Here is a 23523-nt window from a genome sequence, read left to right as displayed (position 1 = left end):
ATGGGCTGGCAGGACGGGGATATGGAAGTAAGTGACCTGCAAGTCCAGCGCTACCATCCAGTCTCCTGGATCTAAGGCAGACAGAAACTGAGCCAGAGTGAGCATTTTGAAGTTCTCTTTTAAGAGCAAGTAGTTGAAGGCTCTGAGGTCGAGGATAGGACAAAGGCCTCCACCCTTTTTGAGGACAAGAAAGTAGCAAGAATGGCAACCACAGCCTACTTCTGCCAATGGAACCCTTTATGGCTCCCTTGGCCAAGAGACATGACTTCCTCTCGAAGTAAAGTAAGATGATCATACATCAGCCAACTGTATGAAAACAAGTTACTTACCTGTAACTTTGGTTCCCAGTATTGGTAACTTTCATAGATTCCCATGCTTTGTATCATTCCCCGTCATCGGAATGGGAGCCTCAGTAGTATCACAACCATAGAAACAAAAAAGAAAAAATAGGCCTAGGCCTCATCTCATTTTGTATCCTATCACCCTCTTTGTGTAAAAGAGACCAAACTTTTGCCAGGACCAATCAGAGCAGCCTCACCCCATAGAACCTTCCTGAGAGAGCTCAGCGCCTCAGATTTTCGTAGCCGTTGTGCAAACCGCCACTAACTCTGTAAAAAGACTGAGCTTACCCAGGGGAGGAGGGTGGGCGCATGGGAATCTATGAAAGTTACCAATACTGGGGAACCAAAGTTACAGGTAAGTAACTTGTTTTCTTACCCCAGTATTGGAACTTTCATAGATTCCCATGCTTTGTATCAGAGTAGCTAGCAGTAAATCACCAAGACACATTTTGTAGGTACATGGCATCACATAACAATACTTATAGCATACCAAAACAAGAAACAAAATGTGCCCACTAGGATGGAGGGATTGTAGGGAAAGCTCACCTCTCAATGAAAAAGATTCTTAAGGACTGCTTAACCAACAGCAGCGTCGTCTTGTCCTGCAGACTCCAGGCAGTAGTGCTTCGTGAAGGTATGAGTACTGCTCCACGTTGCTGCCCTGCATATGTCCTTGATGGCGACTCCAGAGAAAAGAGCCACAGACGATGCCACAGACCTTGTGGAATGTGCACAGACTTTTCTGACCAGGGGCTTGCCCACCTCCTGATGGCAGAATTGAATTGCACTGAAGATCCAGCGGGAAATGCCACTCTTTGCCAAAGGAAACCCCTTCCGTGGTGCGCTGTAGGACACAAACAATTGCGATGATTTGCGAAAGGGCCGTGTGCGTTCTAAGTAGAATTTCAAGCATCTTTGAACGTCCAAAGAATGTAATGTGCGTTCCGCAGGCGTAGAAGGGCGCGGAAAGAAATACTTTAAAATCAAGGGTTCATTCAAGTGGAACTCAGACGGCACCTTCGGAATAAATTTTGGTTTGGTGCGAAGGATAAGCACATCTTTTTTTAATTGAAGGAATGGATCCACTATGGAGAGGGCTTGAAGCTCACTGACTCTTCTAGCTGATGTTAGCGCCAAGAGGAGGGCAAGTTTCCAAGACAGGAATTTCAAGTCCGCCTTGTGAACTGGCTCAAACGGAGCTTTCATGAGTTGAGCCAGCAAAAGGTTGAGCTGCCAAACTGGCGGAGGAGGGCGAACTGGAGGATACATCCGAAACAAGCCTTTCAAGAATTGTTTAACAATCCTAGAGGACCATAAGGCGGGCCTGAAGAAGTGAAACGAAACCTCGATATGGCTGCAAGATGTACCTTTACACACGAATGTGCCAAACCAGATTTAGCCAATGATTGTATATATGGCAAAAGTTGATGAGGCAGAGATTTGTAAGGATGGAGACCCTGTCTTTGACACCACAGGCAGAACCTCTTCCATTTTGCCTTGTAAGTTTTATTAGTGCTTGGTGCTCGAGCCTGGGACAATACTTCTCTACACTCCTTGGGGAGATTCAGATGACGGAACTCTGTGTTCAGGAGCCACGCTGTCAAGTGCAGCGATTTCAGATCCGGATGGAACACCTGCCCCGGATTCCTCGATAATAGGGACGGAATCTGTCGCAAGCGAATTGGATGATCCTGGGAGAGTCAAAGGAGTTCTGTGTACCAGAATTGCCGGGGCCACGCCGGTGCAATGAGAATCATCTTGCATGGCTCCGCCTTCATCATTCTGAGTACTCGTGGAATGAGGGGAAATGGCGGAAAAGCGTAAAAGAATGCGCCGAACCAGGCAATCGAAAGGGCGTTCCCCAGAGATCCCTGATGGTGAACTTTGCTTGCATAAAACCGGCATTTGGCGTTCACCGGAGACGCAAAGAGGTCGATGGTCGGTGTTCCCCAGACCGAGAACACACTCTCCAGAATGGACTGATTCAATTCCCATTCGTGATTCACCTCTGACTGGAGACTCAGGGCATCCGCCGTGACGTTGAGAGAACCTGCCAGGTGTTCGGCCTGAAAATTGATCCTGTGAAGAATCGCATAATCCCAGATTCTCTGAGCTTCTTTGGACAGAGTTTGCGATTTTGTTCCTCCTTGTTTGTTGATTTAGTGCATGGCCGTCGTATTGTCCGTCCGGACCAGCACTGTTTGATTCTGAACTCTGGGAAGGAAAGCCTGCAAAGCCAACCGAATGGCCGTCCGCTCCAAAAAGTTTATATGGCACTGGCGCTGCTCTGGACTCCAGTGCCCGCTGACTTTAAGCTCTGAGCAATGCTCCCCAGCCTTCCAAAGAGGCATCCGTGGTCATAATTAGGGTGGATGGTGAAATCCTGAATGTCAGACCTTCTGCGATATTGTCTTTTAGTAGCCACCACTCGCATGCCTCTCATTTCTGGCGTCACCAACACCTTGTCGTTGAATGAGCCCTCTGCTTGGCACCATTGCTTGTCTAGCTCCTCCAGCAGAGGACTCATTTGCAGCCTGCAATGTGGTATTAATGGTATGCAGGATGACATCGACCCGAGCAGGGACTTGTAGAGTCGGACTGAAAGGCTTTTCTTTTTCAGCACCTGGCGAGCCGAGACGATCAACTTTTGTTGACGTTCCTCCGAAGAACGAGCTGTGCATAGCTTTGGGTCTAAAATGGCTCCAAGGAATCTTGCGGACCTGGAGGGTTGCAGAACTGACTTGTGTTTGTTTAGCTGAAGGCCCAGGTGACTGAACAACTGGATGCAAGTTGAAACGGCTTGAGAAGTTTCCTTTAAAGATGGAGCCTTGGCGAGCCAGTCGTCCAAGTAAGGGAAAACTTCCAGGGATTGTTTCCGTAGAAAAGCCGCTACTGGTGCCAACACCTTGGTGAATACCCGTGGTGCCGACCGAAGGCCAAACGGAAGCACCTTGAATTGGAAATGGCTCCTGCCTACTGTGAAGCGTAGATATTGTCTGTGAGCTGGGTGTATCAGTATGTGGAAATACGCATCTTCTAAATCCAGAGACGCCAAATAGTCGCCTGGGTTCAAAAGAGGAAGAATACCTTGGAGAGTAACCATCCTGAAAGATAGTTTGATGAGATAAGTGTTGAGCTCTCGTAGGTCTAGTATGGGGCGCCAAGTCTCTGCCGTCTTCCGAACCAGGAAAAACCTGGAATAAAAACCTCTGCCCCTCAGAGAGAGAGAGGTACTGGTTCTATTGGCCCCTTGATGAACAATTGGTGGGCTTCGAGATGGAGCAGTCCCAGATGTTTTGTGCGGTTGGCGCCAGGAGCTCTAGTTGGAGGAAGATCTTGGAATTCCAACGTATGGCCACTCTGAACAATATTCAGGACCCACAAAAGGACAAAAGGATATCCTGCCCCCCACTGATGTGACTGGGAGGGGAGGAACAGTAGTAAGAGCCAGGAGGCCGCTATTGCCTCTTGGCATTGTCGCGTCCCTGGCGGCTCCGACGCCCTCGCTGAGGTTGGCGAGAGAAAGACGCCAATTGTCCCTGGCGTCGGTTCGAATATGGAGTCTTATAAGACTGCGAGGAATATCTTTGCTGGGTGTTGACTCTATAAGAAGAGAAACCTCTGCCTCGTGCACCTCTAAATGGGACCTTTCGATAGTTCAGTGATCCCAATGACTTCAACGTGTCAGTATCCTTTTTTATACTTTGCAGGGCATCCTCAACATGCTTACCAAAAAGCATCTCCCCATCAAATGGGAGGTCCAGGATCTTATTTTGGACCTCCTGACGAAACCAGGTGGCTCTCAACCAGCCCTGATGGCATAACACCGCTGATCCTGCTAAGGCACGAAAAGCCGTCGAAGCTATATCCATAGCACAATCGATTACTTCGGAGGATGATTTCTCTCCCTCCAGCAGTACTCTCTTGGCCTCTTCCCTCGCGGAGTCTGGCAGTTGTTCCACAAATGGCTCCATGTCACACCACATCTGGCGATCGTAACTGCCTAGAATGGCTAGAGCATTTGCTGCTCGAACAAGCAAGCTGGCCATGGAAGAAAACCTCTTCCCCACGTTATCAAAGCGCCTACCGTCTTTGTCCGGAAGCGTAGTAAAAGGCGTTGATGGGTTTTCGGATTTGCTTTGGGCGGCCTGAGAGATCACCGAATCAGGCTTCGGCTGCCCAAGAAGACGAGCAGGACTGCCATCCGGAGCCTTATATTTCTTCTCCAGCCTGGGAAGAACAGGGATAACAGTGGCTGGATTCTGCATGATCTTGATCCCTTCCTACCACACATGTTCAATTATGGGAATGGATTCGACTGATCTTCTGTATTGTTCTTTGAAATCATACAGGAAACATTCAGACTGCTCCCTTGTAATTGGCAGTCCAAACCTCTTTGACGCTCTTTCCATGAGGTTATGGAACGCCCCTATATCGACCGGCGGTGATACAGAAGTATCTCGACCAGTGGCACCCGGATCCTGTAGTCCACTGTCACCGGGATCCAAGTCTGGGTCCTGCAATGGATCAGTCGATGGATCTACCTGTACTTCATCATCGGAAGAGGTATCCTGCAGAACAGTATTGGCTAGCTCGGGGTCCGATGTCTGGGAGAGGACCGCTGGAACGACCACTGGTGGCGTCAGAGGTACCACTTGTGAAGGAGGCAGTACGACAACTGGTTGCGCTTGCGGCAGCACCGGAGGTGGAGGTTGTGCAGGCTGCACTGAAGGTTCTGATGGAAACCTGGTTCTGTAGTCCTGCAGCATCATCTGTAGATCAGAGACTAGAGAGGCCGGCATGGCCACCATGTCCTGTCCCAAACCTGGTGGACGTCGCTCCTGAGGAACATAGTGATGCACCTGTTGGTCATATGTATGCTCATAGTATTCCTCTGTCAGTCTCTTGTAATTTCACATTTAAATCTGAGGGACTGTAGGCATCCCCATACTGGCCTCCATCTTCCTCCTCCTCATCTGACTCGTCATCAAGAAGCATTGTCGGTGGAAGAGACGAAACCCGTCTAGGAGACGTCATTTCAGGTGTAATTTTCACCTTCTGTATTGGAAATTGTAGTTTTTGACCCGTCGACGGAGCCGTTGTCGACGGTGCGGCAGTCGTCGACGGAATCGACGATGGATTCATCGACGGCACACTGGACTTAGTCGACGGAATCTTGATAGTCGTCGACGGTATTATCGTCGACGGTTTCGTCGTCATCACCATTAGTGTCGTCGAAGTCGTTGTCTAAGTCGTTGTCGTCGTCGACGGCACCTTCCCTGAGATCATCATCGTCGACGAGGAAGTAGTCATGGTCGACAAACCAGGTACTTACAACGACGACGGAGTCGTCGACGTCGAAACCGCTACAGACGACGATCCCGTCGACGGAGCCAATGAAACAGCGGAAGCTTTCAGAGAAGCAATCGTCGTCGACATACCTGTTTTTGTCATCGACGGACGCCGTTTCTTCTCAGGCATGGTCCCTGGATTGACTGCAGAGTGTTTTTCACCAGTCTTTTCCTTTTTGGGCGGAGGAGAAGTGATAGAAACCTCCTAATTGTCCTTAGTGGCTGTAACCAATCCAGCAGCCTGTCCCAGCCTCTCATTTTCACTTCCGTGAGGAGATTTAATGGGATTAGCCCCCTCAGACCTGTCAGAGATCTTATGAGGGGCCTTGATAGGGGGTTCGGCTGAAGAAGAAGGAGGAGACCTACCCCTCTGATCTGCGAGAGGAAGACAGAGTTGTTGAATCCTCTTCATCCGATGAGAGCACCTCCTTCCGAGTCTTCATCTTTTGAAGCCAGGTCAATAGCCGGCACTCCCTGCTTCGCAGCGTTTTTGTAGAGTAGGTTCTACAAATCTTGCAGTCAGTGGCCTTGTGGTCCGGGTAGAAGCAATAAATACAGCTTTCATGCTTATCTTCTACAAAAAGTCGCTTTTTTCCACAAGACGCACAGGACCTGAATAAGGCCTTCTTCGCCTGGTCAGACATATTTAGATTGTAGATGAAAAGTTGAAGAAATAAGTAGTATGGAATGAAAAAACTGAGCAGAGCTCAGTGGAGACTTCCTAGCACAACGTGCGGTAGAAAAATCCGAGGCTCTGAGCTCTCTCAGGAAGGTTCTATGGGGTGAGGCTGATCTGATTGGTCCTGGCAAAAGTTTGGTCTCTTTTACACAAAGAGGGTGATAGGATACAAAATGAGATGAGGCCTAGGCCTATTTTGTCTCTTTTGCTTCTATGGTTGTGATACTACCGAGGCTCCCATTCCGACGACAGGGAATGATACAAAGCATGGGAATCTATGAAAGTTCAATACTGGGGTAAGTTAGAGGCATGGAGAGAGGGAGGGTAAGTCTCTAAGGAGAGGGAGTAGACCCTTCGGACTATCTGGTGAAACCACCTGTCCAAGGTGATGTCCTGTCAGTGGTGGAGGTGATTGCGGATCCTGCCACCAACTGGAGGTCAGTGATCCTTGAGGACTCCTAGTTTGGAAGCAGAGGAGGGAGGGGGGGTTTGTAGCCTGACTGGACTTCTGGCTGCCTGACCCACAGGGTCGGGGCGAGCCGCGCCCACGCAGAGGTTGCAGAACTTGTGCGGTTCTCTGGCTAGGATAGGGCTGGAAGCCCCTTCTGCAGCAAGGAAAGGCAAATGTAGGCTGGGATAACTGAGAGGCCCAAGGATTTGGCCGTAGCCCACAACTCCTTGAAGATATCCAACGACTGGTCTGCCCCATCTCCGAAGAGATGCGAGCCATCAAAAGGCATGTCCATCAGGTTGGCTTGGACATCCCCAGAGAAGCCAGACATAACAGCCACCGTCTAGGAAATTACTTTGCATAGCGAGCCGGTCATGCCAAGGACACAAAAAATTGTAAACTTTGCAGCAGCTCTCCAGTCAGCAGCAGCGTGGGAGAAGATAAGCCGGGCCTCCTCTGGGACTTGTGCAACTGTACCATAGGTAATGAGTGTAACGGCCCAATAGGCACGCAGTGTTTACGGACTCCATTCCCCTCTCAATCTTCCTCCAATCCTAGCCCTTCAGAAAAAGGCTGAGGAAACTACATAGAGCCCAAAGGCTCAGTCAGAGCCGGTCTCTGCATCTGTGGATGCCCAACTGGCTCAGTGTCAGGGACAAGAATGGGCTGGCGCTGCCAGTGGGTGTCGGGAGTCTCTCAGTCAGATGCAGTGAAGGGGAAGGTCGAGGGGGTACGACCAGCGCGGGCCTGGGGCACAGGGGCCAGAGCCGCTGGTGCAGGACCCAGTGGTTCTTCATCCGCTCAGCCCGAAGACGCACCCGCAGAGTCAGGTCACCCAAAAATGGCACACATGGTGGTAAAAGGCCTTCATTTGGGCAGGGGTCGCTCCCGGATGCAGAAAGGGAGGTAAATGCAGAGCCAACCCCGTCACTCGTTCCGCCAAAAGAAGCTTTGCACACAGACACCTCCATTGCATTGGGTGACTGGCAGGGTGAAGTCGAAGAGAGCTTCTACTTCCTGTGCTTCTTACCCGACCCCCTTGGTGAGGGAGGAAGAGGACTTCAAACTCCCGGAGTGGTGCTCGGACCTTTCTCTCGACCGAGACCTCAGAGGACACCTCCGAGGTGCCAGACAATGGGAGGTAAGCAGCTTTAGGGCCACTCCCTCAAAGCTTTGGCCACCATGGCCTAGCAGTTGAAGCACGACTTCAGGTCATGGTCGCACTCCAGGCTCCGAAGACACACGAGGTGGGGGATCCGTGACAGACATGGCGCGATGACAGGCGCTCCAGTTTGAATCCTGAGGTCCTCAGACATACGGAAAACCTACAGAGAGTTCGACAAAAAAAAAAAATAATAATTCAAAAACTTCTAAAAAAATAATGACAGGGGTAGCGCTCTTCAGCAGATCAGTGCCGGCTGATGCAGCAAGAAATGCGACATCAGCGTGCATAGGGCGTGCCTATATAGAAGACACGGACATCATAACAACGAACATGACACCAGCAAAGTCACGTGGCGTCAACCGACGCCACCTCCCAGCCTGCAACAGTACTGCTCAAACATCTTCTGGATCCGGTCAGACACCTGGGAAGTTCAAAAGGTAAGGAATCTGTGGCTAGATGCCTCTACCATATAAAATTTACAGACATAGGCATTTTGCAGGTTTAAAACCACCATCCATGCCCTAGGGTCGAGGACAGACTAGACATGGGCCAGTGTGAGCATCTAGAATTTTTGCCTTCTGGAGAAAGGAGTTGAGGGTGCAGATCTAAACTAGAGCAAAGAATAAATGGGTCTGGGGTTGCGTCTGTTTCAGCTCAGAGGGAACCTGGCCAGGCAGTTCAGGCTAAACTATTTTAAATGGAGAAGGACCAAGACTGATTTGCATATGGCTAGTTTGTCTGAGGTGGTACGGTGGCAAAGGCAAACAGAACAATGGACTGGGATGTACCCCAAGTAACTACCAGTGACAGATTATTTCAAGCAGGCCACCCATAAACTTTTGGTATTCATTGTGTCCCCCTGAAATGGTCACGTTTGGATAGGTAAAGCAGGCCATCTTGCCAAGGAACTTGTATTCAAGGCAGACAATATTAAATGTAACCGTAGCCTCAATTGTGAGCTAATGAGATCTTTCAGAACTTCTGATGTGCGGTCAAATTTCCTCTTCTAGTACATGAAGGGAGGCTGTGTCATGTAGAACTGCCCTGTGTGGATTAAACAATGATTGGGGACACCAGGCCAGATGGCAGGAATACCATCGAGTCGAAGTGTGGTTCATTTGTGTGTGGTACTGGTGACTGTATTCATGGGTCAGAAGAAGTTTGATTTTCTTATATAAAATAGCACACTCTGCAAGTCATTCTTTGTTCAAGTATGGTGTTTGTGTTAATGTATGGGTGAAACTAGGACATTCACAGAGAATAGTGAAGGGGAGAAGAGAATGAGATTGGCTTCACTGAGTAGAGTGAGATCCACCTTGTTCTTTATCTTTGCAGACGTGCCAGCTACTGTCTGAACAGTCTTAATAGTTTTAGGATTTTGCAGGAATTTGATGCATGAAAATGCATCTTGAAATACCCAGTTTAGAAAGGGGAAGGACCACAACTGGCAAAATAAGACCAACATAAAATTGCAGTTTCTCGCTGCAATCCTCAAAATAACATTTGATTGGGGTTATTAGAATGCAAAGTTAATTTGATGAAGGAAAAATACAGTTTGAAGAGCTGCAACTAGCTGGTGCTGGATTTGGAAATGTTCAGTCAATTCGGTGTCATACTAAATCAGATCTTTCGCCCGTACAGTCTAAAACCAAGCCTTGACTGCTGCAAAATGAAGTGCCCAATGGCAATAACTGGATTATCCAACTAGAGTGCAATAGTGTAAGTATACATGTAGGATATTTCCACAAACCACCAATTGCTGAGGACACAAAGAAAAAAGGTCAATACTTTCCTGGTGCTTCTGCAGAGTCTATCACAACACAAGGACTATCGCTCTAGTAGCCCTAGTTCCTCTTCCGACAATGCACTTAACTGACAGGAGTAATTGGGTCAACTGTGTTGGCTATAAATAAGTCGTCCTCCCTTCCCAGTAGGTAGAAAGGAAGGCAAAGTGGCCTTACGAGTCAGACCAGTTCATATATCCAGGATGACCAGAGCCTGTGTCTTGTCCACTCCATTTAATCCATCCATGTCTGCGGTAGTTGCCAAGATACTGGACAGACTGAAAAGAAAATCTACAAATAGCCACGTCCACCAGGTGGCCTACAAAAAGAACAGTTCCTCGTCGGCAGGGAAAAAGAGGACTTACTTACTTTCATTGTTTCCAGGCAAAAGACCTAGTAAAGATTTTGGCTGGCAACTCTGCACAGAAGCCATTTCTACCCATTTGGGATGACCGTCTGCTTCAGCACTATCCAGTGCAGCTTTTAATGTGATGCAATGCAGTTTTCCCTTCAGGAAGGACACTGGCACCACCCTACTTTATTGGTTTGTAGCTAGCAAGATCTCCCAAAATGTAAACATTTCATATAATAATTTCTGTCATAAGTAGATCCGGTCTTTGTTGAAGGCAGTCAGTCCTCCAAGGGGTTCTGGAGGTTGCTGGCTGCAGGACAAGGCGATTTGGCGCAGGATCTCTGAAAACTGCAGACGGACCGGTAAGGCTGGTGGCCAAGTCAGTTCTTCTCTGTTGGCTCTTCAGCTAGGCATCTTATTTCGTCCTTCGTAGGTTTCAGGAATTTGCCGGTTTGGTTCAGGGCTGCCCCTAAATAATGTAATTAGGGGACGTTTAGGGGTCTCGAGGTAAGTAGCTGAAGGGCTACTGACCTTCGGGTCACTACACCCTTGGTGTGCTCAACCCACGTGGGGAGTGAGCACAATCTCTAGTCCTGGTTGGGGAGTGCCTGCCATCTGAAGAGAGGGCTTCACCGCGCCTCCTCCACCTGAGGGGTGGGGTAGGCAGAGGTGGGCACACCTTCTGGGCTGGCAAATTTTTCCCGCCTGTCTTCCCACCGAAAAGGAGAGGAGACAGGAAGGGGGTCTGCTACTGATAGGAGAGGCTGGGGTAGCATTACAAAGGCTGCAAGGCCTTTGAAGCTCCCCTGCCACAGATGGCTCTTCATGGCCTGAGAGGTGTGACCACCTCCTCCAAGGAAAGGCTTAGTTTCTGGGCTCAGGGAGCAAAGGCTCCCACCCCAGGAGTCCAGAAACATGTCTTATGGTGGCAGGGTGGCGAGTACAATTCAGGGAACCCACCAGAGGCTGGTCGTTTTTCAGGGGTCATCTTGAAGATGCCCTCGGAGTGCATTTGTCATTAAATACATCACTGGCAACAGTGTGGGTTCAATGTTCTGAGAAATCGGATACTAAACTTCCCAGTTTTCAGTAAAGCCATTATGGGGCTGTGGAGTTCATCATGGCAAACTCCCAGCACCATACACTCTTAATGGCATTACAGCACTTACAATGTGTAGGAATTGGTCTAGACACTGTAGGGGTACAGGACTCATGCACCTGTACCCTAAACACTGGTAAAGCGCCCCAACTAGAGGGGTGGCTGACCTATGCCAGGACAGTGGGTTGCAAGCATGGCACACAATGATCTGTGCCATGTAGACTCTTCACACTGTTCTGCACTGAGAGTGTGAGAGAGTGAGAGAGTGTGAGAGAGTGAGTGTGAGAGAGAGAGTGTGAGAGAGAGAGAGTGTGAGAGAGAGAGTGTGAGAGAGAGAGTGTGAGAGAGAGAGTGTGAGAGAGAGAGTGTGAGAGAGAGAGTGTGAGAGAGAGAGTGTGAGAGAGAGAGTGTGAGAGAGAGAGTGTGAGAGAGAGAGTGTGAGAGAGAGAGTGTGAGAGAGAGAGTGTGAGAGAGAGAGTGTGAGAGTGAGAGTGTGAGAGTGTGAGAGTGAGAGTGTGAGAGTGTGAGAGAGAGAGTGTGAGAGAGAGAGTGTGAGAGAGAGAGTGTGAGAGAGAGAGTGTGAGAGAGAGAGTGTGAGAGTGTGAGAGTGTGAGAGAGAGAGTGTGAGAGTGTGAGAGTGTGAGTGTGAGAGAGAGAGTGTGAGAGAGAGAGTGTGAGAGAGAGAGTGTGAGTGAGAGAGTGAGAGAGTGAGAGAGTGAGAGAGTGAGAGAGTGAGAGAGTGAGAGAGTGAGAGAGTGAGAGAGTGAGAGAGTGAGAGAGTGAGAGAGTGAGAGAGTGAGAGAGTGAGAGAGTGAGAGAGTGAGAGAGTGAGAGAGTGAGAGAGTGAGAGAGTGAGAGAGTGAGAGAGTGAGAGAGTGAGAGAGTGAGAGAGTGAGAGAGTGAGAGAGTGAGAGAGTGAGAGAGTGTGAGAGAGTGTGAGAGAGTGTGAGAGAGTGTGAGAGAGTGTGAGAGAGTGTGAGAGAGTGTGAGAGAGTGTGAGAGTGTGTGAGAGTGTGAGAGAGTGTGAGAGAGTGTGAGAGAGTGTGAGAGAGTGTGAGAGTGTGAGAGAGTGTGAGAGAGAGAGTGTGTGTGTGTGTGTGTGTGTGTGTGTGTGTGTGTGTGTGTGTGTCTGTGTGTGTCTGTGTGTGTCTGTGTGTGTCTGTGTGTGTCTGTGTGTGTGTCTGTGTGTGTGTGTGTGTGTGTGTGTGTGTGTGTGTGTGTGTGTGTCTGTGTGTGTCTGTGTGTGTCTGTGTGTGTCTGTGTGTGTGTCTGTGTGTGTCTGTGTGTGTCTGTGTGTGTCTGTGTGTGTCTGTGTGTGTCTGTGTGTGTCTGTGTGTGTCTGTGTGTGTCTGTGTGTGTCTGTGTGTGTCTGTGTGTGTCTGTGTGTGTCTGTGTGTGTCTGTGTGTGTGTCTGTGTGTGTCTGTGTGTGTCTGTGTGTGTCTGTGTGTGTCTGTGTGTGTCTGTGTGTGTCTGTGTGTGTCTGTGTGTGTCTGTGTGTGTCTGTGTGTGTCTGTGTGTGTCTGTGTGTGTCTGTGTGTGTCTGTGTGTGTCTGTGTGTGTCTGTGTGTGTCTGTGTGTGTCTGTGTGTGTCTGTGTGTGTCTGTGTGTGTCTGTGTTGAAACTGACAGATATGTGATTACAAGAAAGGACAGTGTTTATTTGGCTCATGTTTAAGAACTCCATTTACCTCCGATCTGTCACTTTGAAACAGATTTAGATTATAAACTACATCTATACATAAAAACATTTAAAGAGTACCTATACCCCTCCAGACATTGAATCCCATTCTAGTACCCTGTAGAAAAACTCACAACAGGCAGAGACAACATCTTAGACATCAACATCCCTTCTACTGCAAGATTCAATCACTAGATAATTTCTCACTTTTATCATTAAGCTCATGCAACTCTGGCTTGATATTCAAAACAATTAAAGTTATATAGTCTTCTGTGAGGTACATCTTAAATTCGACTCAATCCCAAAAGTTCTTCAAATACATTTGTTTGATCACCATGTCACACTCCTCATCTCAACTTGGGTCTCATTTGTAGCTGTCATTTAAGCGGTTCAGAGTAATCCACCATCCCTTCACTAATGACACAGAAAACATGCACGTTTTCTTTCATGATTATCATGCTGCAACTAGAGTTCAAATTCTGGTATTATTTATAGCTCAGCATGTTTCCAATGGTTCTTCACTAATTCTTAAATGGAAAGTCTTTTAGGAAGGGTTTATTTCAATTGCTGTTAAAGTGGATTGCACAGATTCACGAAACACAAGGCACATTTTCCCCCAACATAGCCACAGACTCTTGGACGATTTGTTTAATAAATGACGTCAAAATATCTGGGTTTTATTTGCTAAATTAGTAACTATTTATCCATTATAACTGGTGAGGAATAAATGAATGCCAGGCATATTTTAGTATGAAAAAACCTGAATCTTAAGAGGGCATGCATTCTTCATATCACTGTGGTTTAGCGTGTGAACGAACACTGAAATCACACAACACTGAACTAAAGCCAGACCAGTGTGCTCGGTCAAAAGCTTATTTTCATTATAAGCTTCCATTGTCAAGTTAAAACTCAAGAAGACTAGCTGTAATAGACGCAATTAAGTCAAGAAAAAAAGTGCAGTATACTTACTAGCCTGTCCAAGAATACTTGTATGCTTCCTCAACATAGCCGCAGCAGTCTCAGAAAGTGTCACTATCACTTCAAGTGCCAATTGTCGTTGCATATTACTCAGGGTGGTATCGGCGCACAACTGCAAGCAAAGAGTCAAGGTAAGAAGTAAAAACACTCCGATCGGATATAGCTGTACCAAACATTAAAGGAAAACGGACACATTCTAAGCAGATGTACCTTCAGACTCAACTGCAATGTAGGCTCCAGGTGCGGGCGCAGATATTTAGGAACTGTATCTGCAATCTCAACCAAGGCTTTCAGTACCAAATCATCGTTCTGGTAACAAGATTCATTGGCAGCCTAAAAAAAAGGGCAATGAAACGCAAACATTTTACTTATATAGAACACAGATACAAACACAATAATGAGTAGTCATCTTCAAGATGCTTTGCTTTCACTTAAACCATTCACCAAAACAGGATAAATTGATTGCTATGTACAAAGTGCTGTTTGGTGCGAGCAGGCACTAAATGCATAAGAAATTCATCCCGGCCTGTGTAATACACATATTACGCAGTTGATTAGGTTACACAACTGCAGTACTGATATTAACAAAATGTTCCATTTGTCACGTTGCAAGAGCCAGATTTAATGCGCAAAGATGGATAGAGCACCAATCCTAAACCAAATTACACCAACTAGAACACAGCATCCATAATACTGAAAAAATTGAATGGAAATGTAGAATTCTCTAGTCACATTGTACCATCCACGTCCTGCCCAGTCATTAAGAAGTTTATGTTTTGTGCACAAATGCGCATGAGATGCATGAGAATCTAAATTAAGTCATAAAAATACCAGGAAGCAGATCCCCACTTGAACCAAACCCCCTAAATAATTGTGTTGGCTATAAGAAAATGTTCCAAACCACACATTTGGTTGTTCCAAGCTAGGTTTTGAAAGAAAGTCAGCACAGACAGACACACACAGGGATGTGTGCTATGTCGACTGTTTGGTTCTGCACTTGGACACTCAGCCTGCAAAGGCAGTGTGTGGGTGTCAGGGTACAGGGCCCCTGAGGGTGGCACAATAAGTGCCGTAGCCCTCAGGGGTCTTCTCTGGTCACCATGCCCTGGGTACCATTTACTAGGGGCTGACAGTTGGCCAGAGATGTCAATTGTTTAGGGAAGGAACACAGGCCCTGGGTACCTGGTTGGCAGGAGCCTAGGGCACCCTCAGACAAAGCACATCAGCAGTCAGAAAAAAAAGTGGGGGCATACCAGTGCAAGAAAGATGGCACTTTCTCACAGTTTAGTTATGCTTTCTCAGAGACCCCTACTCAAATTTTAACCGGAGACATCCCTAGTGGGAAGGGGAACAAATCTGCCTCAGCTGAGTAGCTGTACCCTATGTAGTGGCTGTAGGTTAAATCAAGATTGGAGATTCTTGCATACCATATCTGTAAGATGTTAGCTTGGTAGTACTGCTGCGACAATGACCAAAGAAGTTGGGGACATTGAAGAACAGATAGTTGGGCTAAATACTTCAGAAAATTGAACAGGCAGTTACCATGACATTATTAAAACATGGCCTCCCGGCAACGGGTGAAGTTACCTTCGTGGTAGAGGCACACAAAGCATTCAGAACAGAGGTATTCTATTCTTGGGTTAAGTTTCTGCCTGCAGAAGCGCACACTTTTTTTGATAAACCATTTATTTAATTTTACAGTTTAGAACACCAACAGCACAATGTAGCAGTTGGTTGAACATACAGCGGCTAATAGTCATACCAGTTTCAAGTAGGGCAGCTCGTTCAGCACACATAATGTGGATGCTATATTGTGACTGGGGAGACTGTGTCCAGAACTAGACAAACTGCCCAAGCCATTGCCCCCATACCCTGGCGAGCTTCCGGGGACACCCACGGGCCTTGCAGACCAACAAACACACTGCTATTTCAGGAGTACATTGAAGTTGAACCACCGGACAAATATTTCCCATAAGTGAACTAAGATGTACTGTTAACTTACCAAGAGCACATCATTTGATTTAAAGGTGCCATGCCCTACCCCATACCACAAGTCGGTCCGCTCTGCAGAGAAGGAGCGGCTTGGCCGGTCTTCGCTTCACATACACCGCATTTAGACATTGTTGCTTTATGAGCAGCAGGAAAGTGTACGCTCTACAGAGATTTAGTAAAAAACTAACACAATAGGTAATGAGAACATGGACAGCCCAGCCTGCAGGGGCTGCTCAAGCAACACAACCACACATTGCTACTACAGGTATTAGCCCACGAACACTAAATGCAGTGATGTGAAAGGTTCCCACCAGCCGGGAGCAAATCCTGTCCTGGATAGCACAGAAAACTGCACAGCTTTAAGCAGTTTTTCCCCATATGGGTCCACAGGAAAAACACAATACTAACAATTTGCTTGCCCATGGCAATGGCTCCCCCAGAAGACGTGTGTCACTTCGGGTACAATCTTCGCTGTTTATACCAAAACACATGGTACCCCTTCAATAGCAGTCATACCAGATGTACTGGAACCGATTCAGAATGAGTACGGACAGGGTCTGCTTTAGATCTGGGGATTAAACTGATGGGCAATTTGCCCAGGTATCAGCCAATATGTTGAGATGCATAAAAAGGGAGGCAGCAGCGGTGGCTATACGCCAACACCTGAGGGAATTCACTCTGGCACAGCAAGAGCGAGAATTGCCTGAGATTATCGAAGATACATAAGCTTCACTGAAATAATCTGGGAGCCAGATCTGGGAGACCAATAGTCCAGAGCAATTCTGAAAAGGATAACCATAAGCAAGCACCCGATTTTTCAAAGTAGAAATGGGATGATAATAAACAAAAAAAGAAACAAAACAAAGTCACTTGGTAGGTCTCCTCAACAGGAACACTCCGAAAGAAAATACAATCTGAGAAACCGTGACAATATTAGAAAACCTGACCGGTATTAGGATACTGACACGTTCATCTTGTTCCTTTCAGGAGACATCCGAAAAGCATTCAGAGAGAGAAAGGCGGTCAGAGCTCAGAACGGGAGAGCAAGTCAAGCCGAAGAGGGAGTCACATCGCACTTCAGACAACATCGTTACGCGGTAAGAAAAACACAAAAGACATAAAAATCGCAAATTAAGAAAACCCTGTTTATGATGACAACGGAGTTTCATGACTGTAGGAGAGTAGGGTCTGCAATCCTATGATCACCCCAGATTTTTGCTTTTTGCTTCACTGGTTTACGACTTTCCCTGGCTGTGGGCCTGCTAATCAGACCCACAGCCTAGCTGTTCTCTCTATTCCAAATTGTACCCAGGTACTGAATTGGCACTGGGCCCTCTTGAGTCCCTGTAACCAGGGCAGAGGTGCACCCAGAGGTCTCCCAGGGGCTGCAGCATGTATTATGCCACCCCTGGGTCGACTACCTAAACAGACACAACTGGTTGCTTGACAGCTGGGGCAAGGTGGTGTACACACCCTTTGCTGTAGATATAGTATTCCTATATCTAACCCTAAAATGGACACATATATTCCTATCAGTCACTCCTATGGCAGGCCTTATCAATCCTGAAGGCAGAGTGCTTGGAATAATGTGAAATGGTGCTCTGGCATGAGCTGAGCCCGTTTGCAGCTTGCGGCACCAAGTCCTAATAGCTGTTCCATGATAACGCTATACCATATACTCTTAAGTGCATTATGTACCTCGCGGTCATATGCTAACTTTGGTATAGCATTATCAAAACATGTCGAGTAAGGTGTCATACGAATTGGAATACTAACCCCTCGCCAATTCTGGCGACGGGGTTAGCATTCCACCCTTCTAGAGGGACACGACATGTATGTAACTGTGAACCCCGGTTAAAGTTAACTCAAGCCTCAGCTCCACAAAATGGATGCTGCCACCACAAACACGAGTCTGACCTCCTGCTGCTGGGAGTCCTTCCAGCGAGGAGAGCTTGGACAAAGGGTTTCCTGTCAGGGGCGGTGCTAGCACCATCCCAGACAGGGTTTTGTGTATCCCAGGTAGGCAGGGCTTTAGAGGAAGGTGACTGCAAGTGGCACCCCGGTGCTCACTGTGCATAGGCCGGCTCAAACCAGTTCTGGGGGCACACCAGCCCCTGAGCTGGGGAGAGACCGGACAAAGGAGAGGGGTGTAACCACCCCCCTCCTGGTCCCACCCATGGGCAGGACCTAGTCGCGTACCAGCCCCTTTCTTTAGAATAAAGGTGGGAGCGGGGACCCTTCCAAATTAGATCTTTGAATCCTGAAACTACTTTCTACGAAAGGAACTCTCGACTTCTTCTCAAGATTTCTCCCTTGTGACTAAGGAGTAGTCACCCTGCAGCAGCAGGCACCAACTAAGTATCTTGCGGTTTGCTGAAACGTCCTTCCTCCGGAACCAGACTGACCAGCACGACGAGACCCGGACTCCCTGCCCTCTCTGACCTCAACCTGCCTCTACAGCACAGCTGAGAACCGTGGGTGCGACGAGACCAGAGGACCCGGCGACCATCAGAACCAGCACGACACTGACCCAGCACGACCGCCGAGGGACCCTCGAGTGGGTGCACTGGGGTAAGAGAAGCCCCAACCCCAAGCAGCACGAGCACCGAAGTCCAGCCCCCCAGCATCCTCCAGATCTGCGTGGGGCCCTTTTGCTTCTGCGCTGCTTGCCACGTTGTCCGGTCACTTGCCCGTTGGCTAGTGACCCTCCAGACAACGTCCTACGTTGTTTCACCGCTGGTCTAGCTCCTCTAGACTGGCCCTGGTGTCCTCTTGAAGGGGAACTTCCTCGGACCCTCCTGGTCCACTCCAGACGCCATTTTGTGTCGCCACGTGGGCTTGCCTTAGCCAAGGCTTGTTGCCTCCTTCACCGGATCCAGCATCGCCAGCAGCAGACATCCGACGTGGGACAGCTCACAGACCTCCAGCCTGGTCGACATCCTCGCCCTGGTCCGTGCAGCAGCAGAATCCAGTGTCACCTCTTCACCTGGCTGAGTGACCTCGTCCGGTGCCATCCTGGTGCCCACCTAATCACTGGCTAGTGATTCAGAACTTGGTCCCCTCTGCTTACAGGTATCCTTCTTCACTGATCCAGTCCTTGGATCAGCCCGGAACATCTTCACTGGTCGCCTGCCAGCAACTTCCACTTCAGGCTCCTGGTTCGTCAACGAGGATTCCCGACGACACTTGAACCCTATGCAGCCGCAGCCTCTGGGCTAAGTAAACCGAGTACCACGGTGCTCCAGCGTAGATCCACTCTCTAAGTGTCTAGATCCACTTTCGTTTTTGACCTACCTAGTCGGGTTCGCCCGAGAACACTGACTTTGCATTTACTAGCATCCATAGACTTTGTCCCGCATTACGCGTGAGAGTTCCCACTCTGCACACGACGTCCCCAGGCCTCCTGCTTCTAATCTAAGGGTTCAGCATTGTAGGCCCAGAGGTTCTAAAGCCTCTGAGAGTAGTACTTACCTGCTAGTAATTTCGCATTCCACTTTTGTAGTATATGGTTTTCCGTGCCCCCTCGGGCATTTGTGTAAATTGTGCGACTTTCAGTATTTCTTTAAGAGCTTTGTATTGTGCTTAGCACCCTGTCCTCATAAAGAGTCCAGGGTTGTTGTATTATAAATAAATATCCTTTTATTTTCATAACAACTTGTGTGGTGTCCTTTCACTTGGTGTTCAAGGGGTATATGTGATGGTATAACAGCTGGCTTAACACGCCCTCTAGAGTTTAGCCTAAAGACTGCTCTTGTCCATGCTACTAGGATAGCTGGTCTATCAGGTTGACTTACAACCAATCATCAATAAGGGTTGTTTGGTATGATGCAGAGTGATCACTAGAATAGTGAGCACTATATATCAGGCCAACTTCTCACAATGACCAACTACTTGATATGCAGATCTTGAGATCTCGAACTGTCTGCATTAAGTTTGATTTTTACCCCCTGCATGTTGGGCAGGTGTTTGAATATGGTCGAAACGTTGGACTCGCTGTGAATTTATGCCACTTTCTCCTAGAGGTCATTGTAGGGCCTTCGCCCACACATCCAACAAAAAAATAATTTGTGGGGGGAAAAAAAGAATAAATAAATCGCAATTTAAGAAGGTTGCGGGATTAAAATGATCAATGCCCAGGCTACTGAGGAATCTGCTTCTGAAGGGGGAATGATGCTGGACAGCACAGCAGAAGTCACAGTAGCTCGCCAGAAGCGGATAGATTGTCTGGAGGTAATAGCGCTGAATGTGCATATAACTGAGGAAACACCAGATAAAAAGATAAGTGTCCCACATCGCTTATACGCAATTACGTCCCTAATGGAAGGGGGGGCAGGGAGGTGGGGAGGAGGGGAGGAAGACATACCCAGGCAAGTATATGGTTTCCTTTGGGAGAACCGGACCTATAGAGGTGTGGCGCCGCGGCCAGGGCGACTGACGCTGGAATCTGGGGACCACGGTTCGATCCCCGGCTCCGGCGGCAGGTTAGCCCAACACCATGTGACTCTGGGCAATAGCTCGCTTAATCTTCCTGACGGCCCCCAGCGCCTAGAGACCCTTACGGGCGATTGTGCGCTTTACAAATGTGGACTTTACTTTTTACTTTATGGTTACGACATTCTTTTGGTCGAAAAGGATTGGCCACCTGAGTACGTAATGGATTGTCCAAAGGGAGTAGTTATTTTATCTGCTTTCTCAGACCTCGCACCAGAATTTAGTTAAATATTTATACGTGCAGGAGTGAACATTAGCTCCTGCACTTTCCTGCAATCATGTTGGGTGGGATGAGGAGTCACCTCCTCACAAGATCCCGAAAAAAACAATTCCTCAACATCAGAGGTAATACACAAAGCATGAAGCAAAGAAAAATGTCAAGGCGATCTTAGATCAACTCAAGTATCAGGGTGTGATTGAGAATTGCACCTAACCTGTGAATAATCCCTTGTTACCCGTAATGAAAGCCGATAATTCATATCGTCTGGCTTAGATTACAGACAATTAAATGCATCCACACTCACATTCGCAGTACAAAATGTACATCGGGCCACTCTAATGAATAACATTGTGAGGAAAAAAATATACAACACTTAACATCTCGAATGGATTTTTCGTCCAAAATAGAATGCCTGAGAGCAGATATTTGACAGCATTCTCGAAGCTAGGCTCTGAACACTAATTTTGTTGATTACCCCAGGGGTAAAAGAACAGCCCGGATTTTTTTTTTTAACTTTTTATTATATAAAACAGAAAGAAACAACACATCAAACATACAAACAAGGCAATACGGTAATAATACAGCCATTAGGTCTGCGCTCAAGGAGGACGGGAGATACATGACAGCAGGAGAAAATATTTTTTTGAATACAGATGAGGGGAGGGCGGCAAAGGTAGAATTGCATATGATCAGCACAATATACCACAGCTAGAAGGGATGTAGGTCAGGGCGACTGGGAAGGACTAGGAATAGCAGTGAGTGGGGGCACACAGATATCTCCACGGTATGAGTTCCAAGGGTTCCAAATCTTCCCCCAATTTTTGGGTCGGCCTATTGCCATATACACGGTCTTCTCTCTGAACATGCACCAGTCCAGACTCTTTCCAAGCAGTCACTGTAGGCGGCCTCGGGGACCCCCACAACTGCGCAATATCCCTCTTCGCAACCATATTGGCCAGAGTCACCCACCGAAGCTGCGACACGTCATAGTCATTCGGACCCCACACATTCAATAAACATTGTCGGGCTTCCGGCATCATCACAACACCCGTTACTTCATCCATCACCTCATGTATACGTTTCCAAAATCGCACCACCTCAGGGCATTCCCATATGATATGGAGATAGGTGCCAAGGAGACCACACCCACGCCTACACATGCCATCCGTGGAATCGCCCATATGGATCAGACGGGGACCGGTGACATAGATTCTGTGGAGGATCTTGAGCTGGACCAGACGGAGGCGGGCCGGAATCGCCACCTCCCTGGGAGAGGAGATCGCGGACTGCCAGTCCTCATCATCCAGTTCAATACCATCAGCAATCCAGGCTTCACGGAGGCGATCGAGCAGACTCGGTCATTAATCAGTTTCTTATAGAACAATGAGATAGTACTGTCTGGCACATAACAGTCTAATATACGATCTTCGAGGGGGGAGGAATCCGGAATATCACTACCCACTGGCAACACAGAGTTCAGAGCATGGCGTACCTGGATATAACGACATTTTTCCCTGTCGCTCAGCTTATACTCTATTTGCAGATCCGAGAAGGTCTTCACCCCTCCTTTAACCCAGAGATCACGCACTTTACCAATAACAATCGTGTCCCATTTATCAAATCCCTTAGTCTTCCATAGGCCACCCAACTTCGCAGAGGCATAGAGCGGAGTCGCACCAGTTAATTTATCACTCCAGCCCATAGCCGCCGTTGCGCTATGCCATACCCGCACGGCTATAGCGGTAGGTCCCGATAGTTGTGAACGGGAGGGTCCCGAATAAAGCGCCCTGTAGTAATCACCACCCGGGAGCAGCCACTTATCCATTTCAAATGCTGGATTCAACGCCGGGTCATACATCCCGTGATTGATGGCAGCAAGGTGGGAAGCCCAATAATACCTACGAATATCCGGGAGCGCTATACCGCCATCATACCAGGGAAGTGTCAATTTTGGAAGAGCGATGCGTGAACGTCCATCCCATATTAGTTGCCTCTGCAACGATTCTACTTCCCGAAAATATTTCGCCGGGATGACATCAAAACTATTCTGAAGTGCGTATAGGAACCGCGGTAAGGACATCATTTTAAAAAGGGCCGCACGCCCTAGGGGAGATAACGGTAATTTACGCCAACGCGCTACATCAGAGCGCAACCTTTGGAGTGGGGGAGTAAATTACGTTCATAGCGAACCGCTGGATCCATCGAGATAAACACACCCAAGTACTTAAAGCCAGACTGAGACAACTGGATGGGATAGCCCCGTGGCAAACGAGGGACATCACCCGCAAGTACATAAATGTAGGATTTTGACCAATTAATGATAAGGCCCGAGTTCTTCCCGAAGGAGGTAAGTATGTCAAACAATACGTTGAGCGATTTTTGGGGAGATGTAAGGTACAATAAAATGTCATCCGCGTATAAGGAAATGCGATCTTCAAATTCCGGCGTCCAGCGTATACCCTTCATCGAAGGTTCCCACCGTAGCCAAGCGGTGAGTGGCTCCAACGCCAAAGCAAAGAGGAGCGGGGACAAAGACAACCCTGCCGCGTGCCCCTCCCAAGAGTAAAAGGTACAGAGACACGGCCATTAACCACCACCTGTGCCAGTGGCGTTTCATACAGTAGTTTGACCCAACCAATAAACCCTGCGCCGAATCCAAATTTGGCGAGTACCGCCCAGAGATAAGACCATTCGAGTGTATCAAAGGCCATCGTAAGATGGCCGGTTCACGCAGCGTCGGGGCCCTCGCGAGAACACCATGCAAACGTCGCAAATTTAATGCCGTGTTACGGTGCGGGATAAAACCCGATTGATCCGGATGAATCAGGTCGCCAATAACCGTAATCAGACGATTAGCAAGCAGTTTGGCAAGGATCTTGGGCTCCGCATTTAAGAGCGAAATGGGTCTATAAGACGAGCAGCGATCTCGTGGTTTACCCTCC

General features: G+C 48.1%; 1 protein-coding gene across 1 annotated transcript in view; it reads right to left on the bottom strand.

Annotated features, from left to right (window-relative positions):
• Positions 1-23523, bottom strand: part of IPO5 (importin 5) — a 446703-nt gene that overhangs the window by 306492 nt on the left and 116688 nt on the right. The window contains exons 7-8 of the mRNA XM_078657510.1: positions 14089-14211; positions 13870-13990 (exon numbers count right to left, since the gene is read on the bottom strand). Coding sequence (XP_078513636.1) covers positions 13870-13990; positions 14089-14211 — 244 coding nt within the window. The remainder of the gene's footprint in view (positions 1-13869; positions 13991-14088; positions 14212-23523) is intronic.

Source organism: Lissotriton helveticus, chromosome 8 (genome assembly GCF_964261635.1).
Source record: "Lissotriton helveticus chromosome 8, aLisHel1.1, whole genome shotgun sequence".
NCBI lineage: Eukaryota > Metazoa > Chordata > Amphibia > Caudata > Salamandridae > Lissotriton > Lissotriton helveticus.
The sequence above is the reverse complement of the archived record's forward strand: the minus strand, read 5'-3'. Positions and strand labels throughout refer to the sequence as shown.